At 39.9% G+C, this 24,767-nt stretch overlaps 1 protein-coding gene across 1 annotated transcript in view; it reads left to right on the top strand.

Annotated features, from left to right (window-relative positions):
* The window catches only part of RSF1 (remodeling and spacing factor 1), a 67,131-nt gene that overhangs the window by 5,895 nt on the left and 36,469 nt on the right, over positions 1-24,767 (top strand). Inside the window, exons 2-4 of the mRNA XM_032098994.1 lie at positions 19,090-19,181; positions 23,505-23,597; positions 24,201-24,406. Coding sequence (XP_031954885.1) covers positions 19,090-19,181; positions 23,505-23,597; positions 24,201-24,406 — 391 coding nt within the window. The remainder of the gene's footprint in view (positions 1-19,089; positions 19,182-23,504; positions 23,598-24,200; positions 24,407-24,767) is intronic.

Here is a 24,767-nt window from a genome sequence, read left to right as displayed (position 1 = left end):
TACTTGTGACTACATTGCAGACCTAAAAATAAAAAAAGTCTTTGGAGCTACCATGCTTCAAAGCAGTAAGTTATATTTTGTAAGATGCTGTATTTTTCCTGAATCTTCTAGACACCTAACACATTTTTTCAAATTAATTTGGATATTGAAATAATTTGTTTTCAGTAGGTTATGTTTGTGGTTTTTTATTATCATTCCAATACCTCTGGAAAGCAATACATTAATCTCAAGGGTTCTTACCATTCTCTGAAGAAGTTAACAATTAACATTGACTTAAACTGCTGTTGAATATATGTATGGCTGAAAGGTACCTGAAGCTTTGTAGCTGTTTAATATAACAAGAAAAGGCAACTGTATCTAATGACAAGGTGCTTGACAAACTTTGAAGCTCAAGATTAGCTGTGTTCCCAGTGAAGAGTGAAATGGTGTTCTGTTAATGTGATTGATTTTTCTTGTATTTCATATTTGATATCAAGCATGTTTGTGTACTGTTGATCAGAAGTTACAGGATTTGATGTGACTCTTAGGTAAAGTTGTGATACATTGCAGTAACTTGTAATATCTACAGTAGATAGGTTAGTATTAAAAGTAGGTGATAAATGTGATGTGGAAGTACTGTCAAACATTGCTTCACTTTAAATTTAATAATTGATATTGTACATGAGATTTGTTATCTGATTTCAATGAAGAAAGATTAATTCATGTGGTGTCTTCTTACGTAAATGGCCAGGTTCTGACTTAAAGGTTGGGAGTGTCTGTAATGCTGGGTGTGTGTAGTTTATTTGCACATTATATATTGCTGCATCTTCTTCATTAACATATTAAGTGTGTGGCATTATCAATATTAGAAGCTTTCTTCTGCCCTAAAGCTGTATCAGCTTGTTGGAGGTAACGCTTTTCATCTGTCTGCAGGCCTGAGTGTTCCTGTCTTTTCACACCCTTTCCTTTGTGAATAAGAAATTTTAACTGCTGTTCTGAATCAGTCAAGTAGTTACCACCTTAATGCAGGCTGACCTGACTGTGTATTTGTGGAATGTAAGTATATAATAGTGCCTTCCTGCTGCATCTAGGGACTGAACAAAAATATTTATGTCAAAGCCATTAATCCACAACCTGGTAGTAAAATACTGCATTTTTAACTTAGCAACTAACTACTGGAGAATAAAAGCATAGCTAGGAAACTTTAGAACTTGGTTATTTCTTCTGTGCTTGTTTCATTTTTTACTATGATGGAGGCTCTACACTCATGTTTCTAGACATCAAATTAACTCATTTGTTGAAGGTAGGCTCCAGTGGCTTGGAACTGATATCCTCAAACAGCATAACAGGGTTAAATCTGGAGAAAGTAAGTAACAGGGGATCATTCCAGTCCTGACTTCATGGCAAATAAGTCTCTAATGCAGAATAAACTCGTCTGGTCTACACTTCAGTTACTGTAGGTTAATCTGATGTTAAGGTCAACATGCCACATCTGCATGTGCTTTTCAGTTATTCATTTGAGAAGTGACGTTTTCCTCGGAAATAATTATCTCATAACTATTCCTATTTTGTTGGTTTTGCCATGGGGAGACTTCACACCTTTATGTGCGTTGAGCTGGCATGTCAGCTCATCCCAGTCTGCTTTCATATTTATGCTGTTAATGCCAGTTTTAGGTAGACTCCGCATCTCATGATCTAGTATAGAGGACACGAAAACACTGTACTTAGGGTGAGAGAAGCAGTTCTGTCTCTTTCCAGTAACACTGCCCATCTGAAAGAGATGCCAGAATGCCATATGGAGTGGAAAAAAGGAACTTGGGACACTGCTTTCCAGGCCCAGATGAGCTACAGAACATCTGAGGTGCCCTTGCAAAGCTCAGCCTTCTTAGGGATTATGCACATTCTGTTGGACCACGTGCCTCCACCAAGGAAGAGCAGTATGCTTTCAGTAGGTGGCTTTATTGAATTCCAACAGTTTGGGTGGCACAGAACTGGAGGAAAAGCTTCTGATATTACTTCCAAGTCAGAGTCTTAAGGCTTATTTCAGGACAAGTGTATAAGAACCAGGAATGTTGGTGGAAATTCTTGTGGCCGGTGTGAGGTGGTGTTCAGTGAAAGAAGCTCCATGGCAGTGCTGTACTGTGGTACATTTGTATTGGAGAACCTTATAATCATCTAAGTGAGTTGTGTGTGACACCGTTATTGCATACAAGATGGAAGTTATGTTTTATCCAGCAATCCCTTAGCACTCTGCCTTGGCCAACTTCAGAGGTCTGCAGACGCTGTAAGAGTTTCTCAGAATATTCTCCCTGCGTCCATCTTTGTAGCTCAAGATCTTAGTGAATTTTCAACACTTACCATGAACTTCTTTTCTCTTGTTTGGAATTACTTCATTACTTATTGTCTAGTGTAAGAACAGTTAGCTGATAGATTTGTACAATTATTAGTGCCCACTGCTTAGTACATACATTTCTGAGCTCATCCCAAAGCTGACATTTAGATTACAGAATCACAGAATAGGTCAGATTGGAAGGGAAAACAGTGGGTCATCTGGTCCAGCTTGTGTGCTCAAGCAGGGTTATCCTAGAGCACATTGCACAGGATTGCATCCAGACAGTTCTTGAATATCTCCAGTGTGAGACTCCACAACCTCTCTGGGCAGCCTGTTCTAGTGCACGGTCATCCATGCAGTAAAGAAGTTCTTCCTCATATTCAAGTGGAACTTCCTGTGCATCAGTTTCGTTCTTCCTGTGTATATGCCCATTGCCTCATGCCCTGGTGCTTGGCACCACTGAGAAGAGCCTGGATCCATCTCCTTGGCACCCTCTCTTTAGGTACTTATATACATGGATGAGATCCCTTCTCAGTCCTCTCTTCTCAAGGCTGAACAGGCCTCAGCCTTTCCTCCTAAGAGAGATGCTCCAGTCCCTTAATCATCTTTGTAGACCACCACTGGACCTGCTCCAGGAGCTCCATGTCCCTCTTGTACTGAGGAGCCCAGAACTGCACACAGCACTCCAGATGTGGCCTTACTGGGGCTTTTCCTAAGGCACCCCAGGATACCATTGGCCTTGGCAACAGGGGCACTGCTGGCTCATGGGCAGCCTGTTGTCCACCAGGACCCCCAGGTTCATCTCTGGAAGGAGCAGAGCTGCTTTCCAGCAGGTCAGCCCCCGGCCTGTGCTGCTGCGTGGGTTTACTCTTTCCCAGGTGCAATACCCTGCATTTGCCTTTGTGGAATTTCAGAAGGTTCCTCTCTGCCCATCTCTCCAACCTGTCAAGGCCCTTCTGAAGGGCTGCACAGCCCTCTGGGCTGTTGGCCACTCCTCCCAGCTTTGTGTCAGCAGTGAACTTGCTGCAGAGGCATCTGCCCCTTCATCCAAGTAATGGATGGATAAGTTATCCAATACTGGGCTCAGTATTGAACCTTGAGGGACCCTGCTAGTGACAGGCCTCCAACTAGACCCCGTGCTGCTGATTATGACCCTTTGGGATCTGCTGTTCCACCTCGCTGTCTGCTCGTCCAGCCCACACTTCCTGAGTTTGTCTGTGAGAATGTTGTGAGAGACAGTGTTAAAATCCTTGCTAAAGTCAAGGTTCACAGCATCCACTGCTCTTCCCTCATCCATCCAGGTAGTTGTTTTGTTGTAGAAGCCAACTGGATTGGTCAAGCATGATTTAGTGAGTCTGTGCTGACTACTCCTGATCACAGTAACAGAATGAATTCTTTTGTGTGGGGTGAAGCAGAGGACAGGAGCTACCGAACTGTCAAGAAGGGGCAGATGATGGGAAGATGATGAATAGATAACTTGATGAAGAATGCTGTGGCTATGTGCTCACTGCTGCCTCAAAACCAGTTGTCTTGCAGTTCTTTGGAAGTGCCCATTTTAACGTCAAGGTCTCTCCCTGGGCAATAAAATACTTCTTGGTACAGCTGTGTTCCTCCATGTTTCTGACAGCTGGGAGTAAATGGAGGTATTCAGGACTTCGTATTACCTGCCATAGTTGGGACAAGTGTCCTCTGGAATCCTCCCAGGACAATCTCTGTTGTGCTCCTCTGGGAGGAAAACCAGGTGTATGGTTGGCGAGAGAGCTGAACTTGCATTCCAGGAGTACCTCCTGATGCAGGCAGTGTGCACTGGGAATGCAGTGTGCACTGCAGGGATCACCCATCCCATGGTGGGGGAACTGCCAGGCTGCCTGTGTGGGCTGTAGCACCCTCCCAGTGTGCTGTAGGCTCTTCATTACTCTCTACTTGAGCGCTAATGATGGGGCAGAGCAGTGCAGCAGTGGTTGATGGTTGGCTGTTGATATTTCTTGAGTTCAGTAAAATGTTTAAACTGTTGAGAAATAATAAAACTTGTAAAAGGTGTGTATATTTTTTTATTTCCTTCAGCCTTGCAGTAAGAGCATAGTGTTCCAGTTGTGCAATAGCAAGGTCTGTGGCTGGTCATAACATTAAGCTGATCTTTTCACCGTATTTCATTACCCTTTCTCTTGTCCCATTTTTTCTCCAAATCAATGAACTTTCCTTTGCTTCAACTCATCTGTAAACCTCAACAAACATTTTAGCATTAATAGGTATTTCTTAGTAGCCTCTAGCATTTGTCAGTCTCTCATATATTCCCCAAGAACTAAAGAAAGCTCTTAAAGCTCAAGCAGAGAATTTCTCAGAACTACTGTAGAAATTTTGACCATGTTGATGTCTAGTGGTCTGGGGAAAAAAAACAATCTCTTTAAGTGAGAGGAGGCTTATTTTTCAAGATTCCTGTGTTTCAGCAGCTCTGTTCTAGTATTCAGTTTCTTTCCATTATGATCATTTAGGTCTTTTAGTACTTCAGAGATAATGCATCTTATACCCTTGAACTCACAGGCTTGATTGATATTTGAAGAATGGGTAGCAAGCAAGTTGTACTTTACCTACCCTAACCTTGAAAATCCTCTTTTCCAGGAAAATGGTTCTTATCAGCATGAAGCTCTGCCAGTTTTTTTGGTTGTCTAGGGCTATTCCATTTTTCTATTCTAACAGTTGTCCTGAACTAGTAGTATGCTGAATAAAGCTGGTTAAGTTTGTGTGTGAGTAAACACTTTATTTCCTACTCTACTCAGTGTCCCTCTGGTACTACCCTGGCTATTTTCCAACTCATCTACAGCTATCTAGGAGCACCAGTGCCAGGGCACGTTTATTGCCTTTTAGTATTAATGACTACCAGGATTATAAAGGTTTCCTCTTGAGAACAAACTGTACTGGTTCACAAAAGCTGTATTAATTAGTGAATGATAAATTGTAGAAATTTTAGTTTGATCCCAGAGCCTGCAGCGTGGTGTTCTTGTAGTTATCAACAATATATTGCAATAAAGCATCCAAGGTGGAGAGCTGTGTGGTGGAGTGCCACAACAACAAAAAGGAACACTTAACCCCTCTCCCAGTATAGCCTGGAGGTGGTAGTTGAAAGGGAACCAGTTTAAGCTGGCATAAAGTGGCCATGTGAATGCCCTGCTTTGCAAAAGACACTTCCATTAAGTGGCAAGATTATCCCTTGAAATGTATATTTAAGCTTAAAAAAAATCTGTAGCAGACAGCATTAGCTGACTTCCTAAATAACATATTAACAGTGTGTATGAAGGTTAGGAAAGTTTAGCAGCAGGTAAGAAAAACTGATATGGCAACAAGGGAGCTTTTGGAAGACCTAACCTTTATGAAGGGAGACCAGAAGGAGTAGTCATAAGTCGAGGAATAAAAGCACTATGTCCTAGATGATGGAGCATCTTCACAAAGCTAGTAGATGTCTCTAAATGCAGGCTGGACAAATGGGAGCAGGATGGTGAGGATAAGCCTAAGGGCTAAATGTTGGTTTGTATGCCAAGTAGAAATTGTTTGAAAGGTGGAAATCTCACCCTGCTGAAATCCAGGCAGAGAACGTATTCATAGCTAGCAGTAAAAAGTCCAAGGTGAACTTGCAGAGCATGTAGAGAGAGAAGTGTCTTGTGTAAAAAGAAGAAAAATCTAGGAAACATGAATAGCTAAAATCATCAGCCATAATGCAATGATTAAAACAACTATGTTGCTGAGAACTTAAATAACCTCTTTGCATAAGGTGTTATTATTAGGCTAATTTGTGATATCTTGCTTCTATTGCCTTTCTGGCAATAAAGATGAAATATGGTAAAACTGACGTATTAGGAAATTATGTGGAATGTGGTTCATAATGTGGAAGCATGCTGAGCTGCCTGGATTAGGTATTAACTCGGCTTTCTAAAAAAGTTTAGAAGTACAGCTGGTAAAAAAAAAATACAGGTGTATATTTGAGTAAAGAAATGGAAACCAGAGTGATTAGCATATTTTGAAGATTGTAGCAAAGGTTTAGGGAATCAAAAGCAAGGAGCTTTTACATCTAGTTTTGATAAACTCTATGAAATTGTAATTTCATAGTTCTGATAGTTGTAGTAGTTATTCTCCAGAGAGAAATATTCTGCTGATTTCTTTTGAAAGCATGGATAGTTCTTGTGAAGCAAAGGTAGATGGCTCGTGTTTGACATACGCTTACGTAGAGATGCAGTCTTTTTAAGGAGGTCGCCGATTAAAGTGGTTGACTTGGCGTTCTGGAGTAACCTTATGTGGCATGACCCAGATAGTAACTCTCATGCCCAACCCTTTCTTTGATGTTATTCTTTGTGGCAGGAGGAATCAGGTTAGGCATGGAGAACATTTTTAGCCTTTGCAGTCTACAGCCCAGCATGTTAATGCAAACTGATGTTGCCAGTGGTCTGTGTTCTTGCTGTTGATTTTAAGTTAAGACTTGCTGGGGAGGGGCTTTGCTTTCTGTTCAGCCCTGACAACTCTACCTGGCAGAGGGCTGGAGGAACATGAGGGGGTGCATCACTCAAGCTGAGTCAACCACTGAATGTGACTCAGCGTCCAGAGTGGTCATCAGTTCAGATGGAAAGCACCATCATAAACCTTAAACTGATTGAATAACAGGAAGTTGGTTAGAAAAAGATTATTTTATATGGGTCACTGTAGTATAAATAAAGTAGAATTCCTAATTTCTTAATTTTTTTTTTTTTTATATCATGGGCTATTAATCTCATTTGCCAAGAAACCAGAAGGACATAAGTTGTTTTTTAAAAAGATCAAGGTGTAAGATGGCTAATTCAGCCTAAGGGGAAACACTGCTGTGGATAAAATAATATTGCCAATGGGCAACAAAACTGCAAATGAAGGAGAGTTGTAAGTGTGTATTATAAAGGAAAATGTTTATAACAAATACATCCCAGAATATTTAAAATTAGCTGTTAACAAAATACTCTAGGTAGTATTGTGATAAGTCAGGAAAGCATGGCTATTAACATGGACATGGAGTTTTAAAATTAAAGAAATACCAGATAGCATGAGGAATGGGCTGAGAATCATATTAAAACTTGGGGGATATACTGAGTATGTGTATCTACCTCCTGTTTTGTCGTTTGCTTGTTTGCCTCTGTCGTGATTTTAGTGCTCAGCAGTGGCAGCTCCACCTTGAAAGATGACACAGAAAGTAGAGGAAGGAGGACTGCATGACATCTTATACTATTAACTTCAGAGCACATTTTTAAAAGTATTCAAAGCAAGGCTCCTAGAGTTTTGCATTTCTTTTATATGGTAAAACTAGAAAAATGGTGCGTTGAATGAAACTCAAAAGTAGTTGAGATTTAGATGCCTTTCACGTGTTCCGTAATTGCAACAATTGCTGCAAATTATTACTGAGGCCAGAGCTGAGAAATATTTAGAAACTGATGAATGTTGAGTTGTAGTGAAAGCATTTAAAAATAAAACTAAGAACACAAAGTTTCTTGCTTTTATGTTAAGCCAGGCTCTATGTAAAGAGGTGATTTAAAGCTAACCTATGGGCAGGTAATTTTGTTCCATGTGCTGTGAGTTTTCTTTACCCACGTTCTGAAACAGCAGCTGGTGGTCACTGTCACATTGAGTGATACGCACTGTGGCTCATAGTTTTCTTTTCCAAGTGCTGTGCATAAACACTTTTTCTACTGCCTGGGTGTGTTCACCTTCCTTTCTGTCTGTTTTGTCTTATAGGGGAAGGGAAGGATTTGATGGCAGAAATTTTATGTTTTCAGACAATGTTGTGTGTTTGGGTTACTTTGCGGCGCTTTCCGTCTGTCTGCAGCCCAAGCTGCCAGGTTCTTCCCAGATGTGGTTGTGTAGTTTGGAGGGTTTGTATCTCAGACATGGGGAGTGAGTGGTGGCAGGCAGTATGGAAATGGTAGCTAGAAACTCAAGTGTCCCTTCATGCTGTTACCCTTGTCTTACTTTCTAGCTCAGATTAAAAGTTGTGTAAGAGATGGCTGACAGCAGCTGAGCCTGAGTTACTGAGAGGCAACAAGAGAGGCAGCAGTGCTGCCAGTCTGGCAAAGTGATCTGGGGCTTTTAGGCTGCTTGGATAGACAGGAGATAATGTTGACCCGAAAGGTACCAGTCTTGGCTCCCCTGGGGAGCTGCAATAGCCCCACAGTTACAACCGTTTCTTGCAATTAAAAGAATTATGTTAACGGCGGTAGATATTTTAATAGTGTTGACAGGTCAAAACATGAGTTTGCTCATAGAAATTCATACTTAAGAGTTGGGCGTTTCAAGGAATGAAACTTCTGTGAATCTTCACTTTGTGCATGATTCGGTTACCAGCTCTCAGGAGGACATACATGGTTTGCTTTTTCTTTAAGTCTAAAGCAGTCTTCATTTTAGATCTAGACTTAAGGAAGTTGGTGAAAAACCACACTGTTTTTATGTACTACTAGCACTTTGTCAGACAACTGTCTTGGACAATTCTGCTTCTTAAATTTCTATTCTCAGATACTTCCTGGGTTTCTTAAGACATAATGGACAAAAAGTTGCTGCTAGCTCTGAAATGATTTAAAAGAACCCTCAAATTCTGTGCTAATTGGGTTAAAGATGGAGAATTCTTTGTTTGGGATCATGAATTCATCTGTAGAATGACTTTCATCCAGCTATGTGACTGCTACCTTTCACAGAATCCTTGTCAGCTCCTAGAAATGTTGCTCTGTTACGATTGTTTTGCCCAAGTCTCTGAGATATCATGTGCCTCATTCTGGATATCTGATATTTTTATAAACTGTTTTAAAATCTCACTTGCACTGCTGATAGATTAATGAACTGATATTACCTTAGAGCAGAACAAACATGCAGTTACTTATTTCCAGCTGACAGAGAAGCGTGTTCTGCATTGCAGAATGACTTGTGTTGGCTTCACCTTCAAAGTTTGCTTATCCTGATCCTTAAAAAAACCTCATGTTCACATAATGCTGCTGCTTGTCAAATACCAAATGCTTACTGAGTAGTACTCAAATGTTTCTGCACAAGTTTGTCGCTGCCGGATGTTTTGAAAAGTAGAAAATGTGTGTCTTTGCACTGTAGTTTTATTCTTATACTTCTTTAGGGTCCAGGAAATAAAAAATATTATTAAAAAGATTATGGTTTGCAAGACTAGGTTTTCACAAAAAGGTGTCTGCAATATTTGACGGTTACAGAGAAACTACAAAGAAATATTTACCTGTTGCTATGGTTCAGTAAAATTGTTGGTAAATGAAAGATAAAATGGTGAATCCCAGAGTGTAAATGAATTTTATTTGAACGCAGGTTGGATCACCAGTGACTAGAGAAAAAACATACTATTTTAAAAATTAAATCTGAAAAAGGACAGAAATGTCTTTGTAGTATCTCTCATGTGATGCATGGAACAGGATAAATATTTGGGGTTCTTTGGTGCTGTGGGGTTTGGTTTTGTGTTTTTGTTTTTGGTTTTTTTTTTTGGTTGGTTTTTTCCATCTGAAGAGAAGACTGAGGAATTATAACCTTGGTAATGAAACTTGCTTTAAAAAAGTGTTTTTTATTCAACATGAGTTTTTTAATATTGCCTTTTTATTTAAGTGAGAGATGTGGGAGAAAGTGATTTTGTAATATAATCAACGTTCTCTCTCTGTAATGCTGTTAATATTACCTGAGGAATATGGGAAAATTGACATCAGAGGGGTGTTTCTAGTAACTGAACAAAGTAAGGGATTAAAATGCATTTACTTCTTTTCATATAATGGAGTGAAAAAGGACTTTCATTCAACTTGTCCTAACAGAAAGTGTTAAAAGAAGCTTGTTATGTTCATTATGAGAATAAAGCTAAGTAAAGCTGGCAGCTTCTTAACTCCTGATGTATACAACTCTATGCTCATGTGTATTAAACACTTCACTTACTTTACTGCATTGATGATGCTTTACTTTAACATAGCAGGCTAGAAGCTTTCATCTGAAGTTAAATGTTGCCATGCTTAGACATTTAATTTTGTCTGCTGGAAGTGTTTGTGTACAGATAAACTGTAGGAGCTAAAGTCACATCTGCAATGGTAATTCGGTGTCTAGTGGGGAGCCTAAGAGCTTAGGGAAGAGTTTAAGAATGAGATGTACCCACCCCCAGTAACTGATAACACTCCTTTAAGACCTTCTCCCACTGAAAGAGCTGGTTTTCACTGGAAAAAGTTGCCAGACACTCTATAACAGAATTAATCTCTCCAAATTTATTTAACACAGCTCAGATGTTTTACTTCAGGATGAGCTGACTATTCCTTAAAGTGTGTTTCTCTCTGTGGGCTGTAAATGGATTATATGGAATTAGCTCAGGTGTCAATATCTACATTTGCTCAGATGAATCCTACTGCTATGCTGCCGCTCTTTCCTATTTTTTAATGGCAAAATATCTAAAAAATTCCGGGAGTTTGGTGTAGGAATGAAAGCTCAGGCTCCTTTTCACAGGAAGTAGGCTCATAACTTCCTTTTCTCCTTTCTTTGGTCCCTTGAATTTTGCGTTTCTTTTCTGGCTGCTTGCCTTCTGTCTGGGCCACCCTCCTTGGAGAGGGAGTCGTAATTTTGATCCTTCTGAGAGTGATCAAGGACACTGAATTAAATTTTACCACTTGAATAGCTGTGCAGCTACTTAGTGTTAGATCAAAAGGTGAGGACGGTGAACACTGCCATCTCAACTTTTGCTTACATCCTTTCTGCAAGTGTGAGCCTCCCTGATTGTAGTGGCCAGCAAGTGCCTCAGGCCAGACTGATATCTGGATGTAAATCCTCCTTTTGCTACCGGTATTTCTGGAGAGGGGTTGTGCTTCTGGATGTGTGCCTTTTTAGCATTTCTTATGATAGAGTTGGATCAACCCATCTGATCAACCTGCTTGTTCTTTTTGTTACGGCCCTTAACCACTTGTGCTTTCTGTAGGACACCTTTGTGCCTGACACAAGCAAAATAGGCAAGTGTATTCTGCAACATGCTCCAAAGGCTGGCTCCCAGTGCCTGAACTGGACATGTTGATGCCACCCACTGCAGCTCATCTCTGCCTGCTTCTTCCAGTGGGAAAAAAACAAACTACTGAAATTTCTATGAAGTGAACTTATCCCAGTGTATCCAGAAGCCGTGGAGATGCATATTTGCACTGAGGAGCTGTGAAGCACTCCAGAGTCCACTACTAAAGTGTAATGTTTACAATTGCTTTTCACCTTTGTCCTACTTACACTTTAAGAATTGTAATTACACAGTTCAGGGCTAAGGAAGGAAACGAGGAGGATTTTCTGTTCATGTTCTAAAAGTCTTGGTTGTATTGGAGACTGAGATGCATGAGCAGGCAAGAGAATCCTGGAATAATTCTAGTTTCCTGTTTGTACCAGCTAGAATGAAAGATACCTGTGCTGCCGTGTCTTTGCTTTTATGGGGTGTGGTCCCAGCAGTTTCAGTCAGGGTTTGCATATGCCCAAATGAAGGATCAGCACGTCAAGTGATTGTAGACAGTAGAAATGTACGGTGTTGTCACTGCATGTGAGGATCACTCACCTGAGTTTACTGCCAACAATGGCCATCAGTGACAATTTCAAATGTTTTCAGTACCTGTTTTTAAGTGCAATCTGCTTGTTTGCGTATTGCTCCAAGGCTTGATTTTTCTTACTTGCTCTTCACATGTCCTAAGTTTGTGGACTGGAGCCCATTTTTTATTCAATACATTTTTTGAGTCAGTAAATTGGGCTTTCATTTGCTGTCTTTCCTGGGCTATTTCCAGTTTCTAAAATAGATTCTGTGCTATTTTTCCTGCATTGTTTTCAAAGTAATTTTCTTTTTTTTTTCCTACCTCCTTTTTCATTGCACAGTACAACATGCTTTTCTTGCTAAATTTTATGCTTTATTCTAACATCAGTGTTGCTTTTGTTAACCTTTCTGCTGTTGCTTATATTAGCTTAAAAAGTCCCCAACATTCCTAGGCACTTAAGAACCAGAGAATGAAATAGGGGGCTTGTGAAAGATTAAGCCATCTTCTGTCTGCTAAAGGGCTGCTGAAGAACAGCTCTCCAGGGATTTTATTTACTTTGGTCTTTAATTCCAGCTTCAAGAGTTATGCTGGTGACAATGAAAGTGATTTTTTAAGTCTCTTTCATATACAGTGAGAAGGTGACTGATGGTAATGTGAGCATTAGAAGGCAAAGCATAATTAGATTGAACTGTAGACAAGGGAAGATTGTAGAATAAAAGATAAGGGAAGAAAGGGTGCTCAAGGTGATGCTATGGGTTTAGGAAAGAGTGTTTGGGAAGCTGCTTGTGGGGAAAGAATCCAGGGGTGTTGCTTGACAGCCCCTGAACATGAGTCAGCTATGTGCCCAGGTGGCCAAGAAGCTCAGTGCCATCCTGGCCTGTATCAGCAATAGTGTGGCCAGCAGGACCAGGGCAGTGATTGTCCCCCTGTACTCAGCAGTGGTGAGGCCACACCTCGAATCCTGCGTTCAGTTTTGGGCCTCTCAGTACAAGAAAGACACTGAGGGGCCTGAGTGTGCCCAGAGAAGGGCGATGGAAGTGGTGAAGGGTCTGGGGCACAGGTCTGGTGAGGAGCAGCTGAGTGAGCTGGGATTGTTTATTCTGGGGAAAAAGAGGCTGGGGGGACTTTATCACTCTACAACCACCTGAAAGGAGGTGGTAGCCAGGTTGAGGTTGGTCTCTTCTGCCAAGTAACAAACAACAGGGCAAGAATTAATGGCCTCAAGTTGTGCTGGGGAGGTTTAGTTTGGGTATTAGGAAAATGTCTTCATGGAAGAGTTGTCAAGCACTGGAACAAAGCTGCCCAGGGAAGTGGTGGAGTCACCATTCATGGACTTACTTAAAAGACGTGTAGATGTAGCCCTTGGGGACGTGGTTTAGTGGTGGACTTGACAGTGCTGGGACTTGGTACTGCTGGGTTGGACTAATGCAGTGAAGTCAGGATGCAACTCTGCTAGCAAGGTCTGTTATGCTGGTGATGCAACTTACTAAAAGAGCTGGGGGTAGAAAACGCATTTTTGTCCCAGTTCAAAGCACTTTCCATGTTGGTCATGATTCATTTGCAAGCAGCAGTGAAAGAGGTGGTGTGCTGGGTTCCTCACATGGAATGTGTAGGAGGGAGTTTACCAGCAGGATAAAAATGTTACCTTTGCTGGATAATGTTAGAGTGACCTGTGCTCTGAATAGTCCAGGTAAGAGGAGAGTGTTCTAATAAGTATTTGTACAAATAAGAGAGATAAATATACTCAGATATTTGTGTGTAAATGATCTAGCTGGTGAGCATCCAGATTTCAAAGTGCTTTCCTAGGATAACAATGTCATTTAAATGTGAGCGTGGTTTGTTTGTTTGTAATGCCTGCCAACAATCTTTCTAGGAACAGGATATAAAACTGCTACTTGGTGACTTGTTCGTTCTGTTTTGATCTGCAGTTTAATTACAGCATGTTTAATTGCTCTTTTCATTCACTCAGGAGGCAGAGCAGTTTTATTTTTTCCCCTTTCTGTGTCTTTTTTTTTTTTTGTAGGCACACAATTTGGTAGGATGATACTCATCAAGTGACTCAGAAAATAAGATACTTAGATAGTTCTTTCAAACAGGAATGACTGCTCTTTTTCTCATGAGGTCACATGATTCCAATTTATTATTTTTATGCCAAGCTTGCTGCATGAAGATGGGGTTCCTTATTGCCACAATTTTTTGTCAGAGGTTTACTGAAATTTCTTGCCTGGTTCAAACTAGAGGGTTTTGTCTTTCTGTTTATTTATTATGCCAAGTTCATACCAAGGCTGCCGTTTTTCTCTGTGATCTATAAACTTCTATGAATAACTAAAAGGACCTCACATTTTCCTTATACTGAGTTGAGATAGAAACAAGTTAGGTAGTTCTTCAAGAAGAATATTTATGTTATTAACCAGTGCTGGTGCCAAAGGGGAGATACTATTCCCTTTCTTTTACTCAGTGTTTGCTAGTTGTTTAATGAAATAGATGAGGGACTTCTCTTTGGTTGAAACTAGTCTGGAAGACAAGATGTTTGCTGACTCAGACTGCTCATGGGACTTCAGACTTGACACAGAAACCAAGGATAATATTAAAGGTGCTGGAAATGTGGTCATGTCTAATGGGGACTCTTATGCCTTTCGTAAGGGATGCAGCTGACCGGATTTAAGCAAATTTATGCCTAAGGACCTGTGAGTAAAGGGAACTAAATGCATGGCCAGTGTGGGATGGGCTAAGTGGTAAATTATAGAATGGTTTGGGTTGGAAGGGACCCTAAAGATCGTTCCAACCACCCTGCTGTGGGCTGGGACACCTTCCACTAGACCAGACTGCTCCAAGCCCCATCCAGCCTGGCCTTGAGCACTTGCAGGGGTGGGGCATCCAGAGCTGCTCTGTGCAGCCTGTTCCACAGTGGCCATGTACGGACTCTTTACTGATGTCTGAGGAGATGCTCTTGCCTTTGCCTGTGCCTCCAGGACAGCTCCCTCTGGCACTCACAGCAGAGCTATTTGAGCAGGGTGGAAACCATCTCGTATTTGCCATTAAACTCTGTGCAGGGTGCCAGTAGCTAATCCACATCAGCTATGTACAGGTTGCTGAGAGCTTCCTTCCCTTAGCAAAAGGAAGGGGAGGTGGGTGATTATTAATGATCTCGTCAATCTCTGCCATCCTCTTGCTCAGTGTGGTGTTATTTGACGGTGCAGTCATAGCGTGCATAGCGTGCTTTGGACAAGGCAGAAAGATGAAAAAGAACATATGGTTAATGGAAATACTTGCCATGTATGTCTTATGAGTCATTTTATTTCCTCCACTTGCCAAAACAAGTTAGCATGGAAAATGGTTTACTAGTGTAACTGGGAAGACCTGTTTGTGTTCATGAAGCATAAAAACTGCCAGCAGCCTTTGCATCCCACAGTTTTAGTTTTGTTCCCTTCACCACAGGTCCCCCCAGCACTAAGAGTTCAGTGTTCTCTTCCCGGGTCCCTGAAGGAGGACATAGACTTTGCAATCCACATCAGTAACAGGTGCTGTGTGTACATCATGGTTCTGATCCTCCTCTCTGTGTCCAGCGCTCCAGATCTGCTCTGACACCAAGGTTTTTCATTTATAATAATTTTCAAAATAACAGATTCCCTCATCCTCCCTCTGGACTCAGGACCTTGTCATGTATGTTTTCTGTTTTCATCCGCTATTTCAGGTTTTTTTTAGGTGAGTTGTGAGCATTTTCATTTTGGCAGGGAAAATAAATAGGGATGAAATGGGCTTATAGTTACATGAGAAGTTGCCTTTTATTTGTGGTTGTGTAGGTGTTTGAAAGTTACAGCTTTTCTAGCCAGATGATGAGGTTTCCACGTTTGTATGTTTTCTCTTCATTTCAATGATTTTGTTGTTCCCGAATTTATTAGACGTGTGACTGATGTATAGGATGCTCCCTGAAATGCTGGAGTAGACAGAATAGTGTTCGAAGGATATTGTGTGAGGCCCAGATGGCAGCCTGCCCTCTAGGGAAGTGTAGGACTTAAAAAATGGGCTGAACTCCACCAGAAGCCTTATAATTGTTTATAGTGACTCATTCTTCCTGGCTTATGACTTCTTCCTATGAAAAGTATGTATTTTTGAATATCTAGCAGAATGCACTGTGCTTTAATTATAGCCAATTCTTTGAAATAGTTCTTCTTTTACAGTAGTGCTGTACAAATTCTATTAGCCCTGTGCACAGTCCTGGTGTTTTCTCCACTGCTTAAGTATATTCTGTGAAGGTTTTAGAGAACTCCTGTATTGCTTTCCAGAGAGCTCAAAGTTTCATAAAAGTTTGAGAATATAATTCAGATTTAGAAGGGTTTTTTTTTATATGTTCCATCGCACTTTTTTGACCAGAACCTTACACACAATGGCAATTATGCAAGAAGGAAGCTATGTATTGTTCCTTCCCTTATGTGAAATTTTTACAAATGCAGAACATTCTTACACATGTTCCTGAAATGAGTGATGCAGGTCCCATGTGAATGCAGATGAAATTTTGCAAAGGAGATGGTAGTCTACTGTTGTTACTTGCTGAAACCAGCCAGCAACACAACCCAAAATAATTATGTTATGTTCATTCTCTTTGATATGTTACATGTAGGATAAAACAGCGTTCTAAAAATGATCCTTATTGATGTCTCAATTCAGTGAACTCTTGTCAGGAATTCTCTCTATAGTCTGAACAGAAGTAAGTTAATTTAAAGTTATATAGGCTCAATGCATTTCTGAGAGGATTGAAATGTTAGTTGTTTACTAGTGCACTTTTGCTTCTTGCCTGGTAAGTGATCTGGGAAAGGAGAGATTTGCCACCACTCTTTATCCTTCCTAGGCCATCTCCCTTAGCTGATGTTTTTGGACAAGTCAGGTGTACATCCTGATCCCTGTATTATTTACAGTTACTTTGCATTTAATAAAGAGTTTGTTTCTCGGTCGTGTAGGCTTCTGCTTCTGTGGTTGTTCGGGCACCTGGCTGGTCAGGCTGCACTTCACACACTCTCTAGAGAGCAAACTAGACATCAGTTTTTTTCTCCAAACCTCCTGCCTCCTTCATTACACCACAAGGATACTGTGTGATTCCTCTAGGCAAAAAGCCAGCCTAGAAGTCCGGTCATTAATATTAGATGGTACATGAAAAGCATCTTGAAAGGGCAGTAAACAGAGAATAGATGTGAAGTGTTTTGTGAAGTTTGTAAAAGTAATCACATTGGTACATCATGAAGGTCCTAGAAATACCAGAGCTGAAATGCTTAAACTGAGAAAAGTGAGATGTCTGTAGGTACTAACACAACTCACAGGAAGTGCTGATCCAAGGGTATGCATATTACTCCAGTTTTTAAAATTTTTCATGTTCTCCATTTTTTCTACACTAAGGCTCTAGCAGAGATTTTTGTGGTGACTGGGAATTTGATTATTTGAAACAAATCACCGGTGCTTCTTTAAACTAGGATTCCTATCAGTAGGTGCCCATAAAAAGAGGTCTGATTAAAAACAAACAAACAAAAAAAGATGCTGAACAAAAGCTTTGATTCAGCAAGACTTTGAATACTCTGGCTCAGTTCCATGTCACACAAACACAAGCAGAGGTTTAACTGTATGACTTAACATAGATAGAATTGCTCATGTGTATAAAGTGCTTTGTGCTTAATTTTGTTAGTGCCAGGTGCTTGGCACTTACTGGGCTTAAGACCTTGTTCCTTGTTCCTTAAGACCTTAAGATCTTGTTCCTTTTAAAATAGGTGTTAGTTCAAAATCATCAGAAAAGCATCAATTTTCAGGAAAAGCAAGGAGATGTACTAGGTGTCTTCAATATGTAATGGTAATGGAAATATTATATGCAAATGGAATGAAAGAGAACAAGCCAGGACTTTTTGCTTATGAATTATCTACATTGAAAAGAGGTCTCTTTGAGAGTACCAGGTTGGTACTTTCTATATTTGTTTATTGAAGGAGTTTGTGTATGAAATATCTTTATTTCTGAACCAACACAAGCATTTTCATCTAACTGATTTTTTAGCAACTCAGTATGTTCACCTGAAAATAGAGGCATTTGATTGAAAGACAAAGAAAGGTTGGGTGAATTCAAGTTAAATATTGAAAAGATTCATGCAGGTGAGTTTTATAAATGAGTAACAGAACGTCTCGGTGATACGTAGTTTAGAACAAACACATTTGATGTGTCAAATAATGCTACTGGACTAGCAGAAAAATCATAGTCATAAATTATGAGAATGAAAGTTCTTGAGTTTAAAGCTTTCAATGTGTATGTGCATAGAGTACTGAAAATGCTTTTAGACCATAAAATTGTATGCAAAGAGGTGAGAAATAAAAATACTTGAAAAGTTAATTTTTGAAGTTTTTCTCAACACATTACAGATGAGAAAGCTGATGTTACTGGGCATGTAGAATTGCATTAATAATTATGAATTATGTATTTTTAAGAAGTTATGCTACTCATTAACTTACAAAATCAATGTTCTGCAAATTTGCCACTTGGTGGTGCCAAATTGATTTATAAATCACAGATGTGAGCTGAGACAAGCTGTTGAAGTTGTTTCTGAGGAGTGTACACTGAGAGATACATAAATTTGGTTGGAAAACTTTGATTTTATGACAGCACTGGTGCAGCTGTGCTCAGCATCACTTCTGGCCTGCATTCCTCAAGCCCCATATCTTGAGTACCTCTCTGTCTTTCCAGTACAAGAGAGAGTAAGTGTATAGCAAAGCTACATCTGTGAGAACAGAGTTTCAGGAACATTTCTTCCGTACCATGCACCTGGCAAAAAATAGTTTGGATCCAGTGATATTCCAGGCATGGTGCAGAATGTAGCTTTGGGGTTTCTAGAGGCAGCTGCAGGTGTACTACTTGCAGTGTTATTTTTGTAGGTGTTTGACTGGAGTAGTTCCTGTCCAGTTGTGGTTTTAACACTGCCAGAATTTTCACATGTTTGTCACTGAGGTCTATATCCTTGAACTGAAGGGTGATGATTATCCTAAATGTAAATCTAAACAAAAAGACTCATGATTAAATTAACCTTCCTCCATCTCTCGGATTCAGGGTGGCTCTTCAGCAGGCTTGAAGTTTCTGTTTTGTTAAAATGTCTTGGTTTGTCACAGAGTTTCAATGTAATCAGTGTTTAGCATTGAAGAATATTTGCACCAGACTTAACGACTTCTTTTTTTTTTTTTTTTTTTTTTTTTTTCTTTTTCTGTCTCTCAATACTGCAGTCCCAAAAGAATTGGTGGAGCTTCACTTGAAACTGATGAGAAAAATTGGGAAGTCTGTCACAGCAGACAGATGGGAAAAATACTTGATCAAGGTACAATATGCATGTTATATTATTCTGCAGTGCTGGAATATGGCTGTGAGGAGCAGTTGTGTGAGCAATCCCTGGTATGAGTTATAGGAGCCTTGGGCTGTGCCAGCATCGACATGCGTGCATCAGATCCCAGACTTGCAGTCTGCCTAAGCTTCTTGAAAAAAGCTGAAAATAGGCACCATCTTCTGCATGTGAAAGTGTCCACCTTCATAATTGGTAGGAAAATACTTTCTTGAGTATTAAGACTCTAAATAAAGAAGATTTAGTAGCCTGCAAATGGGTTAAATTGAATAGAGATTTATACAGTAACAATTCATTTGTATATCACTTGTCCAGATATGATGTAATTACTGTGATTTGGCTAATATTCATATAGGAACCGTAGAGAGGTCTTGTAGCATGTGTTAATAATGTAAGAAAGTATTGCAGTGATTTATGTCTGCGTGCTCAGAATGGCACAGCTAAGATGAAAAGGTAGTTATGCATCAGTAAAAATAGAGCATCCCATTGTTTTACATAATTCTGTCTTGGTATTTTAATTGCAGCTGTGTCTTTGTTGACACTTTACATACAAAATAGTTTCCAGTTTAAGGAATTTACACGGCTTCAACAAATAAAAATATAAGGGTAGTCTAAATTAATAGGTTACCATTTCCCCTCTGGATGTGTTCCATGTGTCTTTTGATCCACAGAATTGTAATCATGTTATTGTCTGTACAGCCATGATCACATCTTGCTTAGAAATACAGCATCGTGGTAATAGCAACCATACAAATAATGGCACTTGGCAAATCCAGCTGCAGTTCTCCCCCTTAAGTGCTATCTATAAGCTTTACAGAGAAATAAATTTGTCTTGAGGTTTGCGTACCCTTTAAGATGATGATGTTTTTAGGGCTGGGAGTGTGTTGGGGAATGACCTGCTGAAGGGCCTTTGTTAATCCTAATCCCTTAACCAATTTAAAAGTATTGATGATAATTTTTAAAAATAGCAATGTAATAATTTATGTAACTTGTGTGTACTTTGTGTATTACCAAGTACTGTGGTTACTGAATTGTGCTAAATTCCTTAATAAACCCAAAAACCATTGCAGCAAACTGAGAAAACCCAACTCTGACTCGAGAACTTATGTACCCCACTGGAGCCACTTACCAGTTGTGTGGTAAGCAGAAAGCAGGGCGATAAAACAAGTTTGAGGGAGTAGTTTGGAAAATCTTCAAAGCAGTTTGGAAATTCCTCTTCAGGGAAGCAGTAAGGAAACCCTCCCTCACACCCCTGTTAAGACCAAGTAAGTGTTAATAAATTCTACTTCATTTAACAGTCTCCAGAGCTAACTTGAAGCTTATTCTGGCCAGTGGTTCAAAGGAACCTTGAAGAACAAAGGAATTTGAATATAACTAATTAGAAAGGTATGCTAATATTGTCCCCATTTCAAAGGAGTATGATTAATTTAGAAAAGCAAGGAAGAGTATTGGGAAATGCTACAAAAGCCAGGAAAAACTGAAAAGGTGTGGAAGCACTGAGAGCATTCTTCCTTGATGCCTGCAGTATTGTTCCACATATCATGGATGACATTCTAACAGGCAAAGTTGACCTGTTTTTCCTTTGTTAGAAACTACTGATGTGTTGCTTTGATAAAACAGGGTTTGATATATTCTAGATGTTCTTACATAGGTGGAAACTTTAGTGGAGGACATTCAGACTTACATGCTCTTAATATTTGTGTGCATGTATTATTGTATTTTGTTTATATACCAACTAATTGTAAAATGCACTTCACTTGACGGTTGTGTTTATAAAGAGTATCTTAAAAATTGTCTCTAAGCTGTGGCTGGTATTTTGGCAGATGGGATATATTTTGGGATAGGAAGTGAACACGGTAGTTGAGAGTGCCTTCCCTCTTCTGATGATGAGCCACCCAAGTTGGATCACCAGCATGTGCACTGGTGAAGGTGCATTGGCACATCTTCTTTTATGGAAGAAAATGGCTGTAGGTCTCTGTGAGTCTGACTTTCCTCCTCTGCACAAGGAATGTTGTGTAGTCACATATGGCTGACATAATCAGCCATAAATGCCTGGTCCTAAACATTCCAACAACTAAGAGGAACTGTCCAGCTTAGCTGATTTTGAGAAACATGTAGTTAAGTCACATTGCACTGTCTCCTGGCAAAGTGTTTTACTTGAACTATTGTCAAACATAACTTAAATTTTATACAGAGGACATTTCTCTGCACTGGTCCATCTGAAACCTTCAACCCAAAATCAGCACATTCTGAACGCATTTGTCTTTTCTGATTGTTACAATTTGGGTGTCTGTAGTCCCACCCAAGGAGACTCCTCTGCTGTGTCTTTCACCCTCCTGTTTTTCTTGTTTAAAGTGAGTATTTAGAACGTGGTAATAGTGTTGGATGCCACCATAGCTGCTTTGGAATTATTTGAGAGATGTTTCAGCATTTCTTGCAGGGTGGGAAGGTGCTGACCACTCTTAGCATGCAGAAGCCAGCAGTTGCTGCAAGCAGCAGCTATTTGATCAGTGTGAAGCATCCTCTCTGTGAAGGCAGAGACTTAAGATTTCAGCGGAGCTTGGATCAATGAGATCTGTAGCTCAGGGTTGTGACAGTACTTGTCAGGAGAAAGCACAATTATCTAGTTTTTAATTGTCAAAATGTAGTCTTTTCAGTTTGAACAGACGCTTCATCAGCTCTCATGTCTCAAAGCTTTTGCTTTGACAGTCACACACTTCCATAGCACATGAAGCTTCTCATTATTGCTCTCATACTTAATGACTAAATAATGAACAGCAACTAGCATATGCCCTGAGCAAGGGTTTTGATATACAGTTTCCCAGTGCTCTTCACATTACATAGTTGAAAAGGAGAGAGAAAGTGGAGTAGCCTCATTTTGTGAGCGAGCAGTGATTGTCTCCTGCTGTGAGCTTTGGCTTGGCATCAGAGAAGTCCCAGTGTAATATTCCTTGACCTCAGAGCAGGAAAAACTGCTCTTCAGCAGGATCCCTTGTGACCAGAGTGCTCTTCACAGTTCTCTGTAGGTCACAGCTTAAAAGTCAGAGTATGATTTATGGTGTGGCTGAGCTGACCTTACTGCTGGCTTACCCTTGTGCCACCTGAGAAATGGTGTCAGTACTAGGGATAGTGGAAGGTTGGTAGTGTGGCTGTAGGGACAGTGGAGGGGTAGCTGCCCCTTTGCTTGGTCGAAGCCCAGATGGAGTTTTTAATTATGAATCAGTTGATCTTTACTTCTGGTGGCTGAAATTTAGAACTATTTTTGCTGCTGTTTCCAGAGAAAGCTGCTTTCAGATGTGATTGACAGGTTTTAAGTAGCTTGGTAACTGTATCTTATGTTTCATAATAGTCTGTTGATGAGGAGACTACACTGTTTTAATTGAGTCCAGCCTTGCAGACTGAAGGGCACTGATTTGCACTGATTTGACAGCTGTGATTCAGCAGTGGCACTTCAAAATAATCCCAAATGGAGTTGTAGCTGTGATCAGCTTTTGCCTCCTCATGGATATTTCCACTGGAATAGCCTCACTGACTGGAGATCCCACCATGTGTCCTCAATTGATGAGCAGCTTGTCTCTGTTCATGAGAGTTGTCTTAAGCACATCCGAGTTGTTTAGGAGGGAGAGGGCATTTCTTCTTCAGCTTTGTTATTGGAGCTCATGCTGATTCAATCTATTTCTCCTCTACTGCTGCTTTTTCTGGTGTTAGGGTTTTTTTCCCCCCCGTATTGGGGTGGTGGAATTTATTTGCTTTAATAAATTGAAATTTGCTATACTTACAATATTTTAAAATATTTATCAAGCAGCTTGAAGTCCAAGATATTTTGTAAGGAATAATAGTTCCACAGTGTGGAGTGAGTAGCAGTTGCATTTATCTGCAGTACAATTGAAGGGCTTCAGGGGCCCCAAGAGACCCTGGCAACTTATGTGCTAAGTGTTGTAAGGAGATATAGTAGGAAAACATGTCTGCTTGAGAGAATTTATGTTCTAAATAGACAGAAATAGAAAAATATGTGCACAACAAAAATAATAATACCTTCCCATTCCAGAGTTGTGCTACCTAATTTAGGATGCTTAGAGAATGTGGTGGTGATCAGGGCCTCGATGATCTGCTCTTCCATGAAAGTTCAACAGTGCTTGCTAACATACCTCAGTTTTACTTTTTATTTTTGTGTAAGACTTTGACTGCAATCCCAAAGAGGTCATGTATGATTAATTATTGTAGTAAGGTACTATTAATAAAACAATTTAAAGTTGCTTTTTTCTCCTAACCTTAGAAATCTGCTTATTCTGTTTGTAACAGATATGTCAAGAATTCAACAGCACTTGGGCTTGGGAGATGGAAAAAAAAGGATACCTAGAAATGAGTGTTGAATGCAAACTGGGGATTCTGAAGGTAAACATTCATCATCCTAAGGTTCTAAATTACTGCTTCCTCACTCACTTTAAGATCTTGCAAATTTAGCTTGACTGAACCATAAGTACATGTATTAAATATAGAGCTGATCTTGGAACAGACAGTCCAAACTGCGTATTTTTGTTTTGTTTGCATATTTTTCACACTTTGTATGACAATAGTCTTGTGCTTACTGTTTTGTCAAGAGCTCTTTGTCAGTGGAATACACACTTTTAAACGTGTTTGTTATCTTGCTGAATTCCAAAGGCAAAATGGGACTTCATCTTTTTTGATCTTGACAGATTTGTCAGTATTGGTTTCAAGTTATGTATGGGTTCTACTGTAGAATGAGATCAATTTTACTACGTAATAAAAATTTAGAATAAGCTTTCTAAGCTAGCCAGGTTAAAAAAACCCAACCCAAAACCTTGTATATCGCTTAAAAAGAACGTGGTCTGGAAAAAACTGATAGCTACAGCTGATGCACAGATCCAACAGAGAGAGGCCCAAAAAGAAGCTCCAAATTACACTGAAATAAAATGAGCTGGTTTTCTTCTTTCTGTTTATATTTTTGATATCTTAACAGTCTTTCTACTTTTTCAGTATCTCTGCGAATGTCAGTTTGATGACAATCTAAAGTTCAAGAATATCATTAATGAAGAGGATGCTGACGCCATGCGTCTGCAGCCCATTGGTCGGGACAAGGATGGCCTCATGTACTGGTATCAGCTGGATCAAGAGCATAACGTCAGGATGTACATAGAAGAACAGGATGACCAGGATGGATCCACATGGAAGTGCATCGTTAGGTATTCCTTCTTTTTATTTTGTAGGATTTTTTTTAGGTATTTGTGACTGGGGCTCAGAAATGTATTTCAGTAAATCTTCATTTCTCGCACAGTAGGATTCATGACAGTGGGATTTCCTGCACTGACATCTATGTTCTAGTGAAAAATCACGTACAGAAATAACTCACAGATTTGTTGGTAACAGCCATCATGTAATTTGTTTCCTGCTTGTTCAAGCTACAATGAATATATAGAAAGGGTAGCAAGAAGAGACTGTCTTGACAACCATGGCTCCATATGGCTTACTGGCCAGCTAAATGCCTTAGAAAATAGAACACTAATGCTTCTTTAACTTCCTTTTGTTAGGAAAGTTACAAGTGGA

The sequence above is a fragment of the Corvus moneduloides genome, chromosome 2 (assembly GCF_009650955.1).
Source record: "Corvus moneduloides isolate bCorMon1 chromosome 2, bCorMon1.pri, whole genome shotgun sequence".
In the NCBI taxonomy this organism is placed as follows: domain Eukaryota; kingdom Metazoa; phylum Chordata; class Aves; order Passeriformes; family Corvidae; genus Corvus; species Corvus moneduloides.
Note: the sequence above shows the minus strand (reverse complement) of the source record. Positions and strands in the feature narration are given on the sequence as shown.